We start from the raw sequence: 15,344 nt of genomic DNA on the forward strand, positions 1-15,344 counted from the left end.
TCCACTTCTACTGCGTGAACAGAGACCTGTCCTCATGTCTGTGAGTACCATTGCATTGCTTTATTTTTCAGCTAAATAGACTTAATGGACAGTAAAGAATTCCAAAGTATGGTGAATTTTCTGAGCAGTTTCATTAGCATTAGTGTTCTGTTTCAGACACATCTTTACTTTGACAAGCCTTAGGAATGTCTTGTGACTGAAAGTGGTAAAGAAACCTAAATGACAACATGTTTTGGTGCTTGAATCAAAGTTAGGTGGCATGTACTGTAACCAGTGAGCTACTCGGTGCTCCTGAAACATATGCCTGAAGGACTTTTTATATTCTATATTCTATTTTATTTATTTATTATTATAATGTGAACATGCTCACTTCATGGTAATGAACCCACAGACACTTATTACCATCAATGCAGCTCTTTCGGGCCTTTCAGCATCTTTCAGCCCATTGGTTTCATGTCCCACAAGAGTGAATGGTCATGTTGCTTCCTTTAAGTTAAAGGCATAATAAGGAAGTTGTTTGCCTTAACAACTTTATGAGGCGATATGTCAAATAAATATGTTGTTTATAGCTGGTTCCACTGCCTCGTATTGGCCAAAAAGTTCATAAATGCAGGTTTATGTAGAGTGAAGTAGAGCTGTGTTTCCTTAGGGAATCAGAAATGAGTGCTACTGTGAGTCAGATCACATTTGCATACAGTTATAACTTCTTCAACTCCTCCATGTTGAACTGCTGATTCTGTGACTGTTTGTATCCATCACCAGCATGTGTGTTTAAGTTTTATTCACAATGAATCCATTATGTGTTATTGGTAAACCTATCGAAACTTTTAAGACTGCTGTTGTTTTTTAGGGCCACTAAAATGAGCCCCTCTCTGCAAATACGGAGATTGACCTGGACCCACTGATATGATATGTTGACTCTTTTCATCCACAGGGAGCAGTCAGTATGGAGCTGTCCCCACCCCCCTCAGGTCTAGAAGCAGAATATGAGACACTTTTCACCACAGGCTCCCTCCGTTTCCTCCATGAGCTGATCTCCACATTTGATGAGGAGGTGGATCAGGTAAGACAGCTGAAAAGGCTTTTTTTTAATTCAATGCATGGAAGACTTGTTTAACTCACGATGAGGGGTCTTTTATACTCTACTCAGGTCCTGCAGCTCCGAGTGTCCAGAAAGGCCCATTTGGACCTCTCAGCTGACCTGCCAAGCTTTCTGGAAAGTACCACACATATCAGGAGGGACCCCGCCTGGAGGGTGCTCCCGGTCCCCCCGAGGCTCCAGAGAAGACATGTGGATATCGGGGACCTGGCTCCCTGTGACACCCAGCGCTTCATTAAAGCTCTACAGTCATCAGCACAAGGCATACAGGTACCACCTGTGCCCGTACGACCCCAACACAGGAACTGGACATAGAATGCTGTACTCTTGGGTGATAAAGGGCCTATTTACGATTGCTTATGTGGAAATCATTGACATTATGAGTACACTTATATGCAGTAAGTAACTTCAGTATTGTCATATCACAGTTAACATTTTCATGTGCATCTATGCTATCCTTTGATTCCAGTTAGACATGTGTTGGTGTGAGAATTACATACATTCACACAACATTTATGGTAATGCTGTAGGCTAGTTGTGTACAGACGTTAGCATGCTAACATGTTGAGCCAAGATGGTGACCGTGGTGTTACCATAGATGTATAAAGAGAACGTACGTGCTAAATATCAACTAGTTAGCATTATCATTGTGAGCATGTTAACAATAAGCTTAGCATTGAGCTCAAAGCACCATGGTCCCTACAAGCACAGCCTCACAGAGCCACTAGCATCTCTGCAGAGTCCTCACATAACTTCAGACTCTGTGAACTCTCTCTTTGGTTTCAGGTTGACTTTGATGATGGGAACTGTCCTACATATTACAACCAGGTCAAAGGCATTCATAACGTCTTTAAGGCGGTTCAGAACCAGTTCCCCAGTAAGTGGCTTGCTTTATATCGACACTCATGTCGGCACAGCTAGATTACTGTACATAGGTACGTACTATTGTATATACTATTCCAGGTGTGGAACAGAATAGTAGTCACAGTAAGTCGACACGTTCTCTGACCCACCTCCCTCCATGTGTTCACAGATGTTCCTCACATATCCCAGGCTCCAGTGCTGATGCTTCGCCCTCGTGCCTGGAACATGGTGGAGCACAACATGATGGTAGTATAACCTCTGTAGTTCACCTCACTCACTTTATTTAGTCAGTGCTGATTGGGTTTGAAGATTTTACTTTGGCGACTCCTAGCGGTAGTATCAAAAAAGACAATGTGTAAGAAATCCGAATGATGCTATAATCATGTAAAAAGTGACACAGGGGCTTTGATAAAGTTACACTGATTGGGCTCAGCGGGTTGTAATCTGTGGGGAGTTAAGCCACTTGAGGGGAGTTGACATTCTGTAATTAGAAACATATCCATCTAGTTTCATTAGCTGAGTATAGTATTTAACATTTTAACGAGCTTCAGCTATTCTCTACATTTAATTTAGCGATAACCTGAATAAATAGAAACCCTATTTTGGTTTCTGTCGGATCTTTTAGATGTCTTTTTTACATTTATATGAATGTAATTTGAATAACATCAGACAAAATAAGCAGTTTTCTTAAATCTATTTGGTGCTTTGGTAACATGTGATGGACATGTGTCATACTTTTTGATTAGTTATAGGCTCTACTAGTACATGATTAATCAAAAGAAAATAATCCTTTCATAAAGATGACCCTATCTGTTTGCAGGTGGCAGGGAAGGAGGCTCCTGGTCCTCTCTTTGACTTTGGACTCCTCATGTTTCACTGTGGAGAGACACTGTTTGAAAATAAGAGTGGACCCTTTTTCTACCTCTCAAAAGTAACACACACACACACACACACCTACACACACACACACACCATCACTCAAAACCGTCATCATGAAGTTCGACTGTTTCTTCTTGTTTTTTAGGTGGAGAGCTTCATGGAGGCCAGACTATGGAACAAAATATTTGTCTGGACACAACAGAAGGTCTGCATGTGTCAGAGTTTATGCACATATCAAATATCTATGTTCTCCTAAAGACTTTGCTCTTTATATATACAGTTGTATTCTCAAAATGTGAAGACTTGTTTTTAACTTAATTCTCAAAATCTCAGATCAATTGTTTTGTGTCCCTAATACCAGGACATAGTCACAGCATACACACTACCCTGGTGTAAATCATTTCAAGGCCATCCAACACACTTTATTCTACACCTCCTCATTCGCACACATCTGGAGTAGCTAAGTGGTAAATAGTAGATGGAAAAAAAGGGCACTTTTACTCTCCATTTTCAAACTGCCATTTCATTACATCAATTTGGTATTTGCAATTTTTTTTTCTTAATAACATTTTTTAATTCCCCCATTTATTGTGAGTAGTGGTATAAAATAATCTCTGTGAAACGGTCCCCCTTATGTGGTCGTATCTACTGAATTTGTCTGTATCTGTGTGTGTGTGTGTGTGTGTGTGTGTGTGTGTGTGTGTCTAGTTGGGCCTTCCGCTGGGCAGCATTAAGGCGACGGTGCTTGTTGAAAATGTATTAGCAGCATTTGAGATGGAGGAGATTCTCTACGAGCTGCGAGACCATTCAGCAGGACTAAACTGTGGCATCTGGGATTATTCAGCCTCCTTTGTCAATAAATTTGGTGAGCCAAACCTTCTGGCCTCCCAATGAACCCTATGCTTTACACCGAGCCTCTGAACCCAATCATTGTTTCAGGGAAGGTCCACACATGAATAGACTAATGAATGGGTCTACTGGGAACAGACTCCAGGGGCCCAAAGTTTCAGGGCCCCCCCTGGCCTTTACCTAAAAATGTCACTGCAAGAGATACTGTATGTACCACCCAGGCATTAAAAGACTACAAAGAGACACAAACTCACAGAGAGACATGTAACGACTACAAAGACACACAAATCAAATCAACAACTATAGTCTCTGTGTCTTGCTCCTGTATAGAAGTGGTGGTGGGGCCTTTTGCATGTCTGTGCCCAGGGTCCCATTGCCTCATAATTCACCAATGGGTGCATGGCCAAATGTATTATCAGAATTACGGTTCATAGAATAGGTATGATGGAGTGTATTACTGTATCATTACTAATAACAATATACAATCGGCAAATTGTAAACAAAAGTGATGCTGAAAAAAGGCAATCCATGTCTCATTGAAGTCAAAAGGTCATGCGTTTCTCCTCCAGGTCACCGACAGGCCTTCCTGCTGCCCGACCGCAGTAAATATGTGAACATGGAGAAGCGTTTTCTGCGCAGCTACATGGACCTGCTGGTTCAGACGTGTCACCGGAGGGGGGCGCTGGCCACAGGAGGCATGGCAGCCCTGCTGCTGCCTCAGGACCCTCTCAGTGACTCCCACAGCAGAGTGTTGGCTACTGTCACCAGGTAGGAACATCGCTGTTCACACACATCTTCACGAGACGGAATGACACAATAACAGACAAACCAGTTAAGGCGAAAGGTAAAGAAAAAGGTTGTATTTCTCTGTAGGGTCCTTTTCATAATGTTGTCAGACACTTATAATAGCAATCTGAGCCTGTCATTGTCAAAAACAAGCACTTTTAATGGATGTTACGTTACATTGACAAGGACCAATTTCAAAAATTGTTGTCCCTATAGTTCAGGGGTGGCCAACCAGTCAGAGACCAAGAGCCACATTTTTTACTGTGTTACCGCAAAGAGCCACATCATACACATGGGCACACATGAACATCACCCTATCCCTTCCTCACACACACACATACCTTTGCTCAGCCAGATTTATTGTAAATGTCACACACCAATATGATAATGACAGAAATTGACTCCTAAGACCACAGGCCAGTCGTTTTCAACAATGAACATTGTGTACACTGTCTCACACAGACAAACTCTCAGTTCAACTAAGTCCACAAACAAAAATATAATAATTTACAATAGTGTTTTTCTTTTACTATGCATGTTACTTAGTGGGACTTCTGGCATTCCTTGCCTTGAACAATCCTCTTCAAATCTGGCTTGTATTCCGTTGTTGCCACTCGAAGCAATTCTTTCACATGGGTGTCAGTCAGAACAGATCGATGCTTTGATTTCACGTGTTTCAGGGTAGAAAACACAGACTCTCAGACGTATGTTGACCCAAACATTGACAGTATCTTAAGCGCAGCCCGTTTGACATTGGGGTATTTTTTCATTGGCACACTTTTCCAGAACTCAATGGTCCCGTCCCTTAAAGCAGGTTTGAGTTGGTCCTCCTCACAAAGATCGATCATCTCCAACTCAGCCGCAGCCTCATCTGTGACTAGCGGGGCTTTCAAACAGTCCGTCTCGGCGTTAAATGGGTCGACGAGGAACGTAATCTGTGGCCGCACATGCGCGTTTGACGAAAATACCGTATTTAACTCAAGCGAAGCGAACACGAACATTAAAAAAACACAAATACAAACTTCGATATGAACGTAAGAGCCGCATGAAACCGGGCAAAGAGCCGCATGCGGCTCGGGAGCCGCGGGTTGGCCACCCCTGCTATAGTTACTTCGACACAAAATTATGTGGAAATATGGTCCAAGTTGAAAAATACCAAAGTTACCCTTAAAGTAAAGTGAATACTCCCTCCACCACTGCACAGAGCAGACTGTCTTTGTCAAACTGTCTCGCTGATGTCCATCACACTGAACCTGGTGATGAGGGGTCAAACTGAAAAGCCAGCATTATTTCATTAGTCAAAAGAAATCTGACTAATTTATTGCCACATCATGTTAATAAACCACATAATATACAGTGTCATCCGTGCGTATTTAGCCTGGTGATGTCTGTATTCTTTGCCGAGTTGACAGATGTTATCTTCTCAGTTGCTGCATTTTTAAATTGAAACATGTTGGCCCCTCTGACACTGTTTCCTCCCACCTGTCAGACTGAAGTTGCTGGAGATCCAGGCGGGTGTGGACGGTTTCATGGTGTATGATCTGAGCTTGATTGAGCCCATGCAGAAAGTGAGTACTGGATCATGAGCCATACAAAGCTCTCTATAATACAATGATTTTTTTTTTCTGTTAGTAATTCTTCACCTCTTCTAGCTCTTCAAGCTCCACACTGAAGGTGATAACCAGCTTCACCAGCTTCGACATGATGTCACTGTGACTGCTGATGACTTGTTGTCCATGCCTTTGGTCAGTTGTCCCAGAATAGGACAGCAGAAGCTGTAACATTTTAACATTATTCAACAATTTGTTCAGATTCAAACATTGGTAGACTGAAACAAAAAGCCTCTTCTAGCCTTTATGTTCCAATTGACAGATTTAGTGGGCACCAATGGGCGACCTCCTTTTCTGAAACGTGAAGCCAATGCGGAAGTGTCTTGAACTTGCATTCTCTCTAATGTCCACCAGGGGGGGCGACTCCTCTGGTTGTATAGAAGTCTATGAGAAAATGACTCTACTTCTCTCTTGATTTATTACCTCAGTGAACATTGTAAACATGAGTTTATGGTCTCAATCTCTAGTTTCAAGTCTTCTTCAATACAACATGATGTTCATTTAGTAAATGATGGTCCATTTAGAGTCAAACAGACCATAAAGCAGGGTATGCTTTAGGGCGGGGCTAGCATTTGATTGACATGTCACTACCACGGCAACCTGGTCTCTTAAAAATGTCTTGTTCAGCAATTGGTTGTACTAAAAGACACTAAGAAGGCGGCTGTTAATTTTATCTGGTAAGTACATCTTGTTTTAGGCCAGAATTAGCATCCCAATTAATATCACAGTTAATATGAATTATGGATGCACCATGCTAACCAAGCTTTAACAGGTAACTTAGTGTTTGTTAATGTTAACGGTACATGGCTCCGCCAGGCTCTCAAGCTCCACCCTCTAATTCAATTATGGTCACATCTTGCTCCAAAAAGAGAAGATGGCAATGGCCAAAATGCCAAACTCAAGGCTTCTTAACAGTAGTATACAAACCAATGGGTGACATCACGGGGACTACATCCACTTATTATACCCAGTCTATGCTAGGCACCATGCAAGAAGACTGCTGCAGATATTATTGGGAGGGAATGTCAAATTCACTTACACATGAATGACATGAAATGTCTTAGTTTAGGTAGAATTCCACTCCAGGGATGAACCCGATAAATCCAAAACATATTCCCCTTCAAGTGGAGAGCGCTGTCCAACATGTCACTCCAAAATCTCCCTTAAGTGTAGCATTATCATACATGAGACAGAGCATGATAGGAAGAGAAGGTAATTCTGATCTTGGTAGTTTTATGTAAAAATAACTAGATATGCGGTGTAAGTCTCTAATAATAAAGTATATTCTGATGTATTTTGTTTTTCTCCAGGGAGGAGTCACCCTTTACGGTTTAAAGCATAACATTGCAGTTGGTGTCCTCTTTGTTAATGCTTGGCTATCAGGTATGTACATTCACATACTCTTGTTCTCCTCATGGTTAGGAGCAGGCAGGATGAAGTGAGTCTTATTGTGTGGACTGTTAAAAGTAATTCTGTGTTTCCTAGGTAGAGGTCATTTTTTCTACAGAGGCCAGGTCGAAGATTCAGCCACAGCAGAGATTTCCAGATCACAGGTGGGTGTAGGATTACACGATCCAACTTCAGCAGCCATCCCTGTGGGCCATAACTTACTGCAAAGACAAAAACCTGTCTGCAAATATTAGGGCTTTGTCCAAGGAGGATTGTAAGACATTTCAGTTAGACTCGTGACCACTGCGATAGATAGAAGTTATCATTTTGCCTGCAGGTCAAATGGTATTTATATGCAATCTATTTTTGAAGGATTGCCTAGTTTATTTATGTCTCAAAATATGCTTGCAACTGCAGAATGTTGACAAGACATTAGGAAGTTTATGACAAATGAGCAAGGCATTCAAACAACCTACATTTAGGAATATGAAATGGGATATCAAAGAAAAAGATCTGTTTGTTCCGTTTCAAACATATTTATACAAAATTATGGAAAAAGAAAATGGAGTAGGGAAGAAATTGTTTTACAAAATGGGGAAAATGATGGTCTGTCACTCATCCGACTCAAGAACAGATACGCTTTGGTGGGCTTTGAGCAATGCTGATTTCTTTCTGTTGGGCCTAAATGAAAGCTATTCAGTTGCTATTATTCAGTTGTGGGTTGACTGACCGAGACACTGACATTGCTGCTAGCGTCGCTTGAAATTGGCTTACACAGTTCATGAGTCATGAGCAGGCGGAAACCTCCGGTTCTGCCGAGTGAAGCCAATGTGGAAGTTTCTTAAAACTTGCATTTCTCAACTGACCAGCAGGGGGCGACTCCTCTGGTTGTATAGAAGTCTATGAGAAAATGACTCTACTTCTCTCTTGATTTATTGCCTCAGTAAACATTGTAAACATGAGTTTATGGTCTCAATCTCTAGTTTCAAGTCTTCTTCAATACAGCATGATGTTCATTTAGTAAATGATGGTCCATTTAGAGTCAAACAGACCATAAAGCAGGCCGCTGCTGAGACTTATCCGGCGTCACTACGTCAATCCTCTGCCGCATTCCAAATATGGTAACTTCTGTTCATCGGTTGCAAAAAACAACAACATGGCGACGGTCGTAATCCAAGATGGTGACTTGCCGGACTCGAGTCTTCAAAACGTCAGCCCACAAACCAATGGGTGACCTCATGATGACTACGTCCTCTTCTTATATACAGTCTATATGTAGACTTATATACAGTCTTAAGCCAAGCACTGAAGTGCATTATAAGGGTCCAAGTAGTGGCAATATTACCATAAAAATATTAAAACGTCCAGGATCACCTTTTACATCAATGTCTGTAAAAATGGCATGGCAATCCATCCAATACTTTCAGACTGAAAGTGGTGGATCAACTGACATTACTGACAATGAGCTGCTAGCACGGCTAAGAACTTGGTTTCATTTGATTTGATTGAAAGTGCCTTAAAACACCAGCAAACAACCCACCAATACCATCATAACCTGATTAAAATGTTGCTTAATCCGGATTGCTCTACATAAATGTGTGACATCATGTTTTTATAACTGAGCCCTGTCTACTTCAATCAGTAAGAAGAGCACAGACAGATGATGTGAAATTTGCTCCAACTCGGGCAGAAAATAGCACCCGCATGTAGGACATTGTTGCTCAGAGACGCTGGTTGAGAAATGAAGGCTTTTAATCGTGCCTGTGCCGTACATCCCAGCTTTTCAAACGAAAAACAAAACCGTTATCTCTAAATGAAAAGGCTGCGGGGAAACAGGCCTTTTAAGTTATTGTTAACCAGCCATTTTGACCCTGAGGTACGAATCATCTGACATGATACTGAGTGTGTTTCATGTGTCAGGTGTGGCAGTGGATCCGTCACCAGACTCAGCTGGAGGACGACAGCAGGGTGGTGAGCAGGCGGCTGGTGACTGACCTCATCAAGGAGCTCATGATGGAGCTCAGGGCTCTCGGTCACTCTGTTAGGTAAGCAGACACTCCTTAAGGGAAACCGTTTGGGTCGTCTCAGCGATGAGGACATGTGATCATGGGTAGATCACTAGCTCCATTGACATTACATTGTTTTTCATTCCCCCAAACAATAGCATACACAGTAGATCTGCTCTGTACATTATATGCCCCATGCTCTCTTGAAAAATGTTTATTTATATTTTTTGTTTTCTTGACAAAACCTTTATCTGTGCACACGCCAGTCAGACTACTCCTGTTCTTAGCTATAGCTTATAGCTATATCACATCCGCTCAGAGCCCAATTATGTTCTAAACACACATAAAACTAATATTGTAATGGTGGATTCGTACTGTGAAAAAAATAGATTCAAATACTTCATCATTAGTATTCATCATTATGTTCTTTTACTACTGTCTATTCCAATGGACGGAGAATAGAAACAAATGAAAATATAGAGTCTTAAGAGACCTTTTATCAGAAAACCCCCCCCCCACAAGTGTATTCATTTCTTATGAATGATGAACTCATATCAGGGAATACAGTGATGATTTTAAATAACAGTGTGTAACATTTAGGGGGATTATAATAAATTTAAAACTCCCAGGGTATTGCCTTGTGTTATTCAGTTTATTAAAGACATGTTTCTGACATGGCATTATCCCAGCTCTTTGGTATGAGTCGATTATCAAGCCAACAATGATCCCAGGGTGCCTTTATACTACAGGGGTTTTATTCTGAGAGTACGCTCAATAAGATATATTCACATATTGTTAACAACAGACCCTCGCAGTACTTCACAGTCATCAGAGCAAGAATTCAGGAGAAACAATCTCTATATGCTTTAGATATTTCCAGAAGGCTTTTGATTGGTTCAATGTATATTTGCTCTTGTTAGACTGGGGATACATGCATTTACCCCTCGTCTTGGGATAAAAGGAGATATGGGTATAGGGTCCGCTGGATCTCGAACAAAAGAGAGAGATGATACGGCTGTGGAACCGCCTGATGCCAAAATGTTTTTAACTAAGATAAGGCACACAGTCATCCCTGACCAAGGAAATATATTACATCTTAGGGAGCCAGACTTGGCGTATATCTTTCGTAAAATGCTTTGCTGTGATGGTAACGTAGTGAAACTACAGTTTCAGAGAGAAATGGTCAAATGACATCATATGTTCAGATGAAGCAGTGTTACGGCCATGGGCCCTTTGTTACTTCCTTTCTAACTAGAGGCCAGAGGTCATTGTGTGCTCTTTTCAGAGCTGGTATCCTACCCCTTGCTATTGAAGTAGGTTGGTTCACATTCATTGCAGGAATATGCAATGTTTGTGATCTAAAAGGTGTTGAAAACTTTCATTTCATCTCATTAAATGACGATTTGAGGTTTCCCTTGTTTGATGAAATGTGATATGAAAACCCTGAGCTGTTCTGGGTGGACGATGGGCAGATGTTTGAATGGTTGTTTAAGGTTGAAGTATTTAGGATTGCAAACAAAGTTCAGCTTTTTAGGTCAAATATGTTTGCTTCGTTTGGTTTATATCTGTCTTCCCCCCTTAATATGATACGTTTGTGTACCTTGTTTGTGTTTTTGGTTTCTTTTGGCTGTATATGTTTGATTGTTGTTTATGAAATTTGAAAAGGCATGGCACTAAAATACGGGTTTACATCAATTCAATCATATAACATTTCATATTTACTTTAAGCACAGTTCAATCTCAAATGATGTACTTTAAAAATATGATGAATAGATTAAAATGTTCCATACACTACCTCTTTGCCTCACAGTCAGCCATGTTTGCTGAAAGTGTGTGTGGCTCTACCTGCAGTCCACTTCAGACGATGTGAAACACTGAATGGAATTCTTCAATACCATGGCTAACAAAATGCTATCGGTCCATTGTTTGTAAGCTACAGTTAGCACATAGTGTCTCTGTAGGCTTGCCTACGAGAAAAGAAAAGAATGGCTTGAAAGTTAGGAATTACAAAAAACAGGTCAACATTATTCAGCATTATGAAACAGGTAGTCTGAATTCTGAGATAGAGAAACACAAGATTTTTACATATCATTGCTTTGATTAAATATATATACATATTCTTTCCGAAACTATTTGTCTTTTCCTGTTGGAACTAGATTTCTGTATTTGCATCACTGTAGAATATTCTGTCCTGTCTGCGCTGTGGCTCAGGTGTTCAGGTGTTATGTCTCTTTCTGTCTGTCTTCTTTAGGGCTAAACAGAGGTTACACACAGCAGCAGACATGTTCCTGGAAGTGGTCCTAAAGAGAGATTTCCCAGAGTTTATCACCACCTACTTAATTCAGGACCACACCTTTCTCAGCTCCCAGAGCACTGAACAGGTGAAGGCTCTGAACACAGACTTGCCCCAACCCAAACTGTGAGCGTCCAGCAGAAGACTGCTCTCTGCTCAACATGAAGAACACACTTTGAAGACATCCCGAGGGACTCTTACAGATTGCAATGGACATTTTTCTTTTAGCTATTTCATAGACTTAATCAGTTAGTTACTATGAGGAACTATTCATTTTGTGTTTATTAGGTGAATTTCATTTCATTTTAATGGGTAAGTAAAAATCAGGAAACACTTATGTGTCAAATTTGATAGCATGGATCATGAAAGCATTTTCACAGCCAGAAGTCAGGACCTGTACTGTGATGTTGATCCCTTCTTTTGCTTTACATACTAAATAATAGCTTCTGTCAACCAAACACTGCTCCCCTTCTCCTCCTTCTGATTATTGTATATAAAGCTTTGGTCAATACGCAAAATGTTAAAACTGAAGGAATGTTGGAAGTAGATAATGGTGATCTAAAGAGGGTTTTTAAAAGAAATCTAAAAACAAGAGTGATATTGTTGTACTGTAGCTTCAACATTAATCCAGAATACCACTAAGAGAACACTACGTCACAGCCAGGCTGTGCCTCCTGGTTCCCCCTGTTTTCCCTCTACCCCTGTGCCTCTTGTTGTCTGTCTGTCTGTCTGTGTGTATGTGTGTGTGTGTGTGTGTGTGTGTGTATGTGTGTGTGTGTGTGTGTGTGTGTACGTGTGTGTGTGTGTGTGTGTGTGTGTGTGTGTGTGTGTGTGTTGTGGGCGTGGCTCCTACCAGGGGTACATCCCTCTCTCCTCCCGGCTCCCTCCTGATTACAGCTCATTCACCTCACCTGTCCAGTCTGCTTAGCTGCCTTCCATCTTCTCATCAACTCAGCAGTGAATCTACCCCGGCTTTCCTTGGGTACATCCCAAGTCTCTTAATTGTCATTTACTCGCTCCTCGATCCTCGCTTCAACTGGAAGTTGTTCTGCACCGCCATATTGACGGCCGTCCCAAAGCTCTTGTTTAGGTGGGAGGAACAAGGAGCGAGGATCGACGAGGGATCTCCGAGGAATCATGAGCGAGGTAGCATGAGAGCAGCCTTCCAGGAAGTGTTTTAACAGCCGACATGCCTCCTCATTGTTCATCAGTTATGTGATTGGACGCTGCAGCCGATCGGACTGATACGATTTTTTTCAACATGTAAACAGTGAAGACATATCGCAGATTAAACTCTAGTTTATATTTGATTGGTTTTCTGATTCACCATCTGGTTTAAATATGTGTTCATTGTAGACTGAACAACAAAAGGACCACAAACAACTTTCTTCATTTATTAGAAAGATTTGTCTTTTCATGATCTGATATTTCCCTCAATAACTTTATAATGGATACAATTAAAGTCAGAGAGACGAAACACATTTGACATCATTTCATTCAGCCACATGAGGCTGATCATTCCTGAGTGTCTGATTTGATGAGTTTTATCATTTAAATTTAACCTGACGCATTGACCCTAATACATTAATTCCAGTGTTCAAGAGGAACCACAATCATATTTTGGGTTAATTAATATTGACGTCACAATCAAAATTTCAAAACATACAGACGCAAATAATTCATAAATAAGACAAACGCATTCTGCCGGTAGAGATCGGTCCTGTGCTTATAAACAGGACACAGAACACATTATAAATACCACAGAACATCAGTGGTGGGCCGTCAGGGCCAGCAAGGCCTTCTCTGCTGGCCTAGACAGAATCACAAAGTTATAGCTATTTTATAATTTAATAATTTTTCTTAAATACACTACATGTATTATAATTTTTTTCCCCATTATCTTATTTTCTCATTGCACAGCTACTGTGCTCCTCAGTTGCTCTGCTTCCAGTGCAGCTTGTTTTAAGTAGAGCTTTTATCCAATCAGATTTCACCTCTGTGTCTCTAGGTAAGAAGAGAGGCCCGAGGCCTGCAGACTCACAAGTGAATCCATGTGCAGTTTAAGTGAATGGGGACGATATTGTTGATTGTCATAGTCTTCAACCAATCAGATCTTTAGTTTGACATGTTGGGCGTATTCTTTGATGTGCCAGAGCCTGCTAGCTGGCCTAGCCATACGTGATTGGTCAGTGGGCTAGCGTGACATGTTGGGCGGTGACAATGCCAATATCTGCTGCTTCTGTCGAGCGGACATTTTCAGCCCTCAAATGTATTAAAACGTGTTCAAGAAATACAACTGGGGAGGCTCGACTGTCTTCACTGGCATCCATGAATCGAGAAGGACTTCTTACTGGAACTAAAACGCACGGATGTACTGTACAACTGTGGTACTAAACTCTTTATTAACAAAGAAAGGAGGATGGACTTTGTCTTTAAATAGGGAACAGCAGCTTTGGTAAGTTAACTGCTTTTTTTTTTTTACATCTGCAGTAGCTTTAATATGCTTGTTTATATATTATTATTTGTAACTTGTTTTTATGAAGATGGATTTTTGTTTGGTTTTATATGTGATAGGAATCATTGTTACGTTGCTCTGGGGACATATTTAGTCGGTGCCAGTGTTGCTAACTTGGCGACTTTCTCGCTAAATCCGGCAACTTTCCGAACCCTCATGGTGACTTTTTTTGTCAAAAGCTACTAGCGACAAATCTAGCAACTTTTTTTGGTGTTGTTGGAGACTTTTCTGGTGTTTTGACTCTGACGTGAAAGCACGTACCGTTCTACAGTTACTGCCGTGAACAAGCAGCGGGTGCTGCCGTGAGCCGCTCCAAAGCACTCACAGGCGGCTACTCTCACAGCAGCCTCGCGCAGCAGTCCCAGCTGCAGTCAGAGCAGAGAGGAGACGCACTGTCAGTGGCAAAAGCAAGCACTTTTAATGGATGTAACATTACATTGACGGTGAGGATTTGCATCAAGTGATTACTGTGGTCTGAAGCATTCTCCCTCAGTGCTGGACTGATTTTTAAAGGAAAATGTCCCCATTAGTCACTTAGACAAAAAACATGGAAAAATAGAATCCAGGTTGAAAAAAAGTTATGTTTTCCTTGTTTTCTCAGGTCATGTCATTTTTGGGTTTCCTGTTATATTTTCTCATTCACCTCTCCCTGTACAACTATTTAGAGCAGGGGTCCCCAAACTTCTTCCTGTGAGGGCCACATCACTCGTTTGACCTAGGGCCGCACGATTATGGGGGGGGGGGGAATTGAAAACGCGCGACCATGTAGTGACAGACATGACATGCCGGCGTGTAAATAAATTAAGCACAAGTACTCGTCCTTCAAGCTCCCGTCTCTCTGCTTCTTCTTCTTCTTCTTCTTCTTCTTCTTCTTCTTCTTCTACTCTTCTACTTCTACAGGGTGCGCGCATGACAGCTCTCATCTCGTTCGCCCCCTGGTGGTTGGCTGATTCAGGAAGCGTTTGATTTGATATGTAGCAGAGCACGTATTTTAAACGTTAATATCGCAGACGATCATGCTCATTTAATCGTGGCAGCCAAAATCGTGATCGCA

General features: G+C 41.4%; 1 protein-coding gene across 1 annotated transcript; it reads left to right on the top strand.

Moving 5' to 3' along the window:
• The first annotated feature begins 943 nt into the window (after positions 1-943).
• ugl (ureidoglycolate lyase) lies at positions 944-11,981 on the top strand. The gene is made up of 14 exons (XM_079168083.1): positions 944-1,063; positions 1,151-1,369; positions 1,886-1,976; positions 2,133-2,209; positions 2,784-2,894; positions 2,988-3,047; positions 3,551-3,707; positions 4,261-4,459; positions 5,967-6,045; positions 6,130-6,222; positions 7,398-7,474; positions 7,577-7,640; positions 9,397-9,521; positions 11,734-11,981. Exons 1-14 carry the CDS (start codon positions 947-949, stop codon positions 11,903-11,905), a joined length of 1,641 nt encoding a protein of 546 aa, XP_079024209.1. The 5' UTR covers positions 944-946; the 3' UTR covers positions 11,906-11,981.
• The last annotated feature ends 3,363 nt before the right edge of the window (positions 11,982-15,344 follow it).

The sequence above is a fragment of the Pholis gunnellus genome (genome assembly GCF_910591455.1).
Source record: "Pholis gunnellus genome assembly, chromosome: 10".
In the NCBI taxonomy this organism is placed as follows: domain Eukaryota; kingdom Metazoa; phylum Chordata; class Actinopteri; order Perciformes; family Pholidae; genus Pholis; species Pholis gunnellus.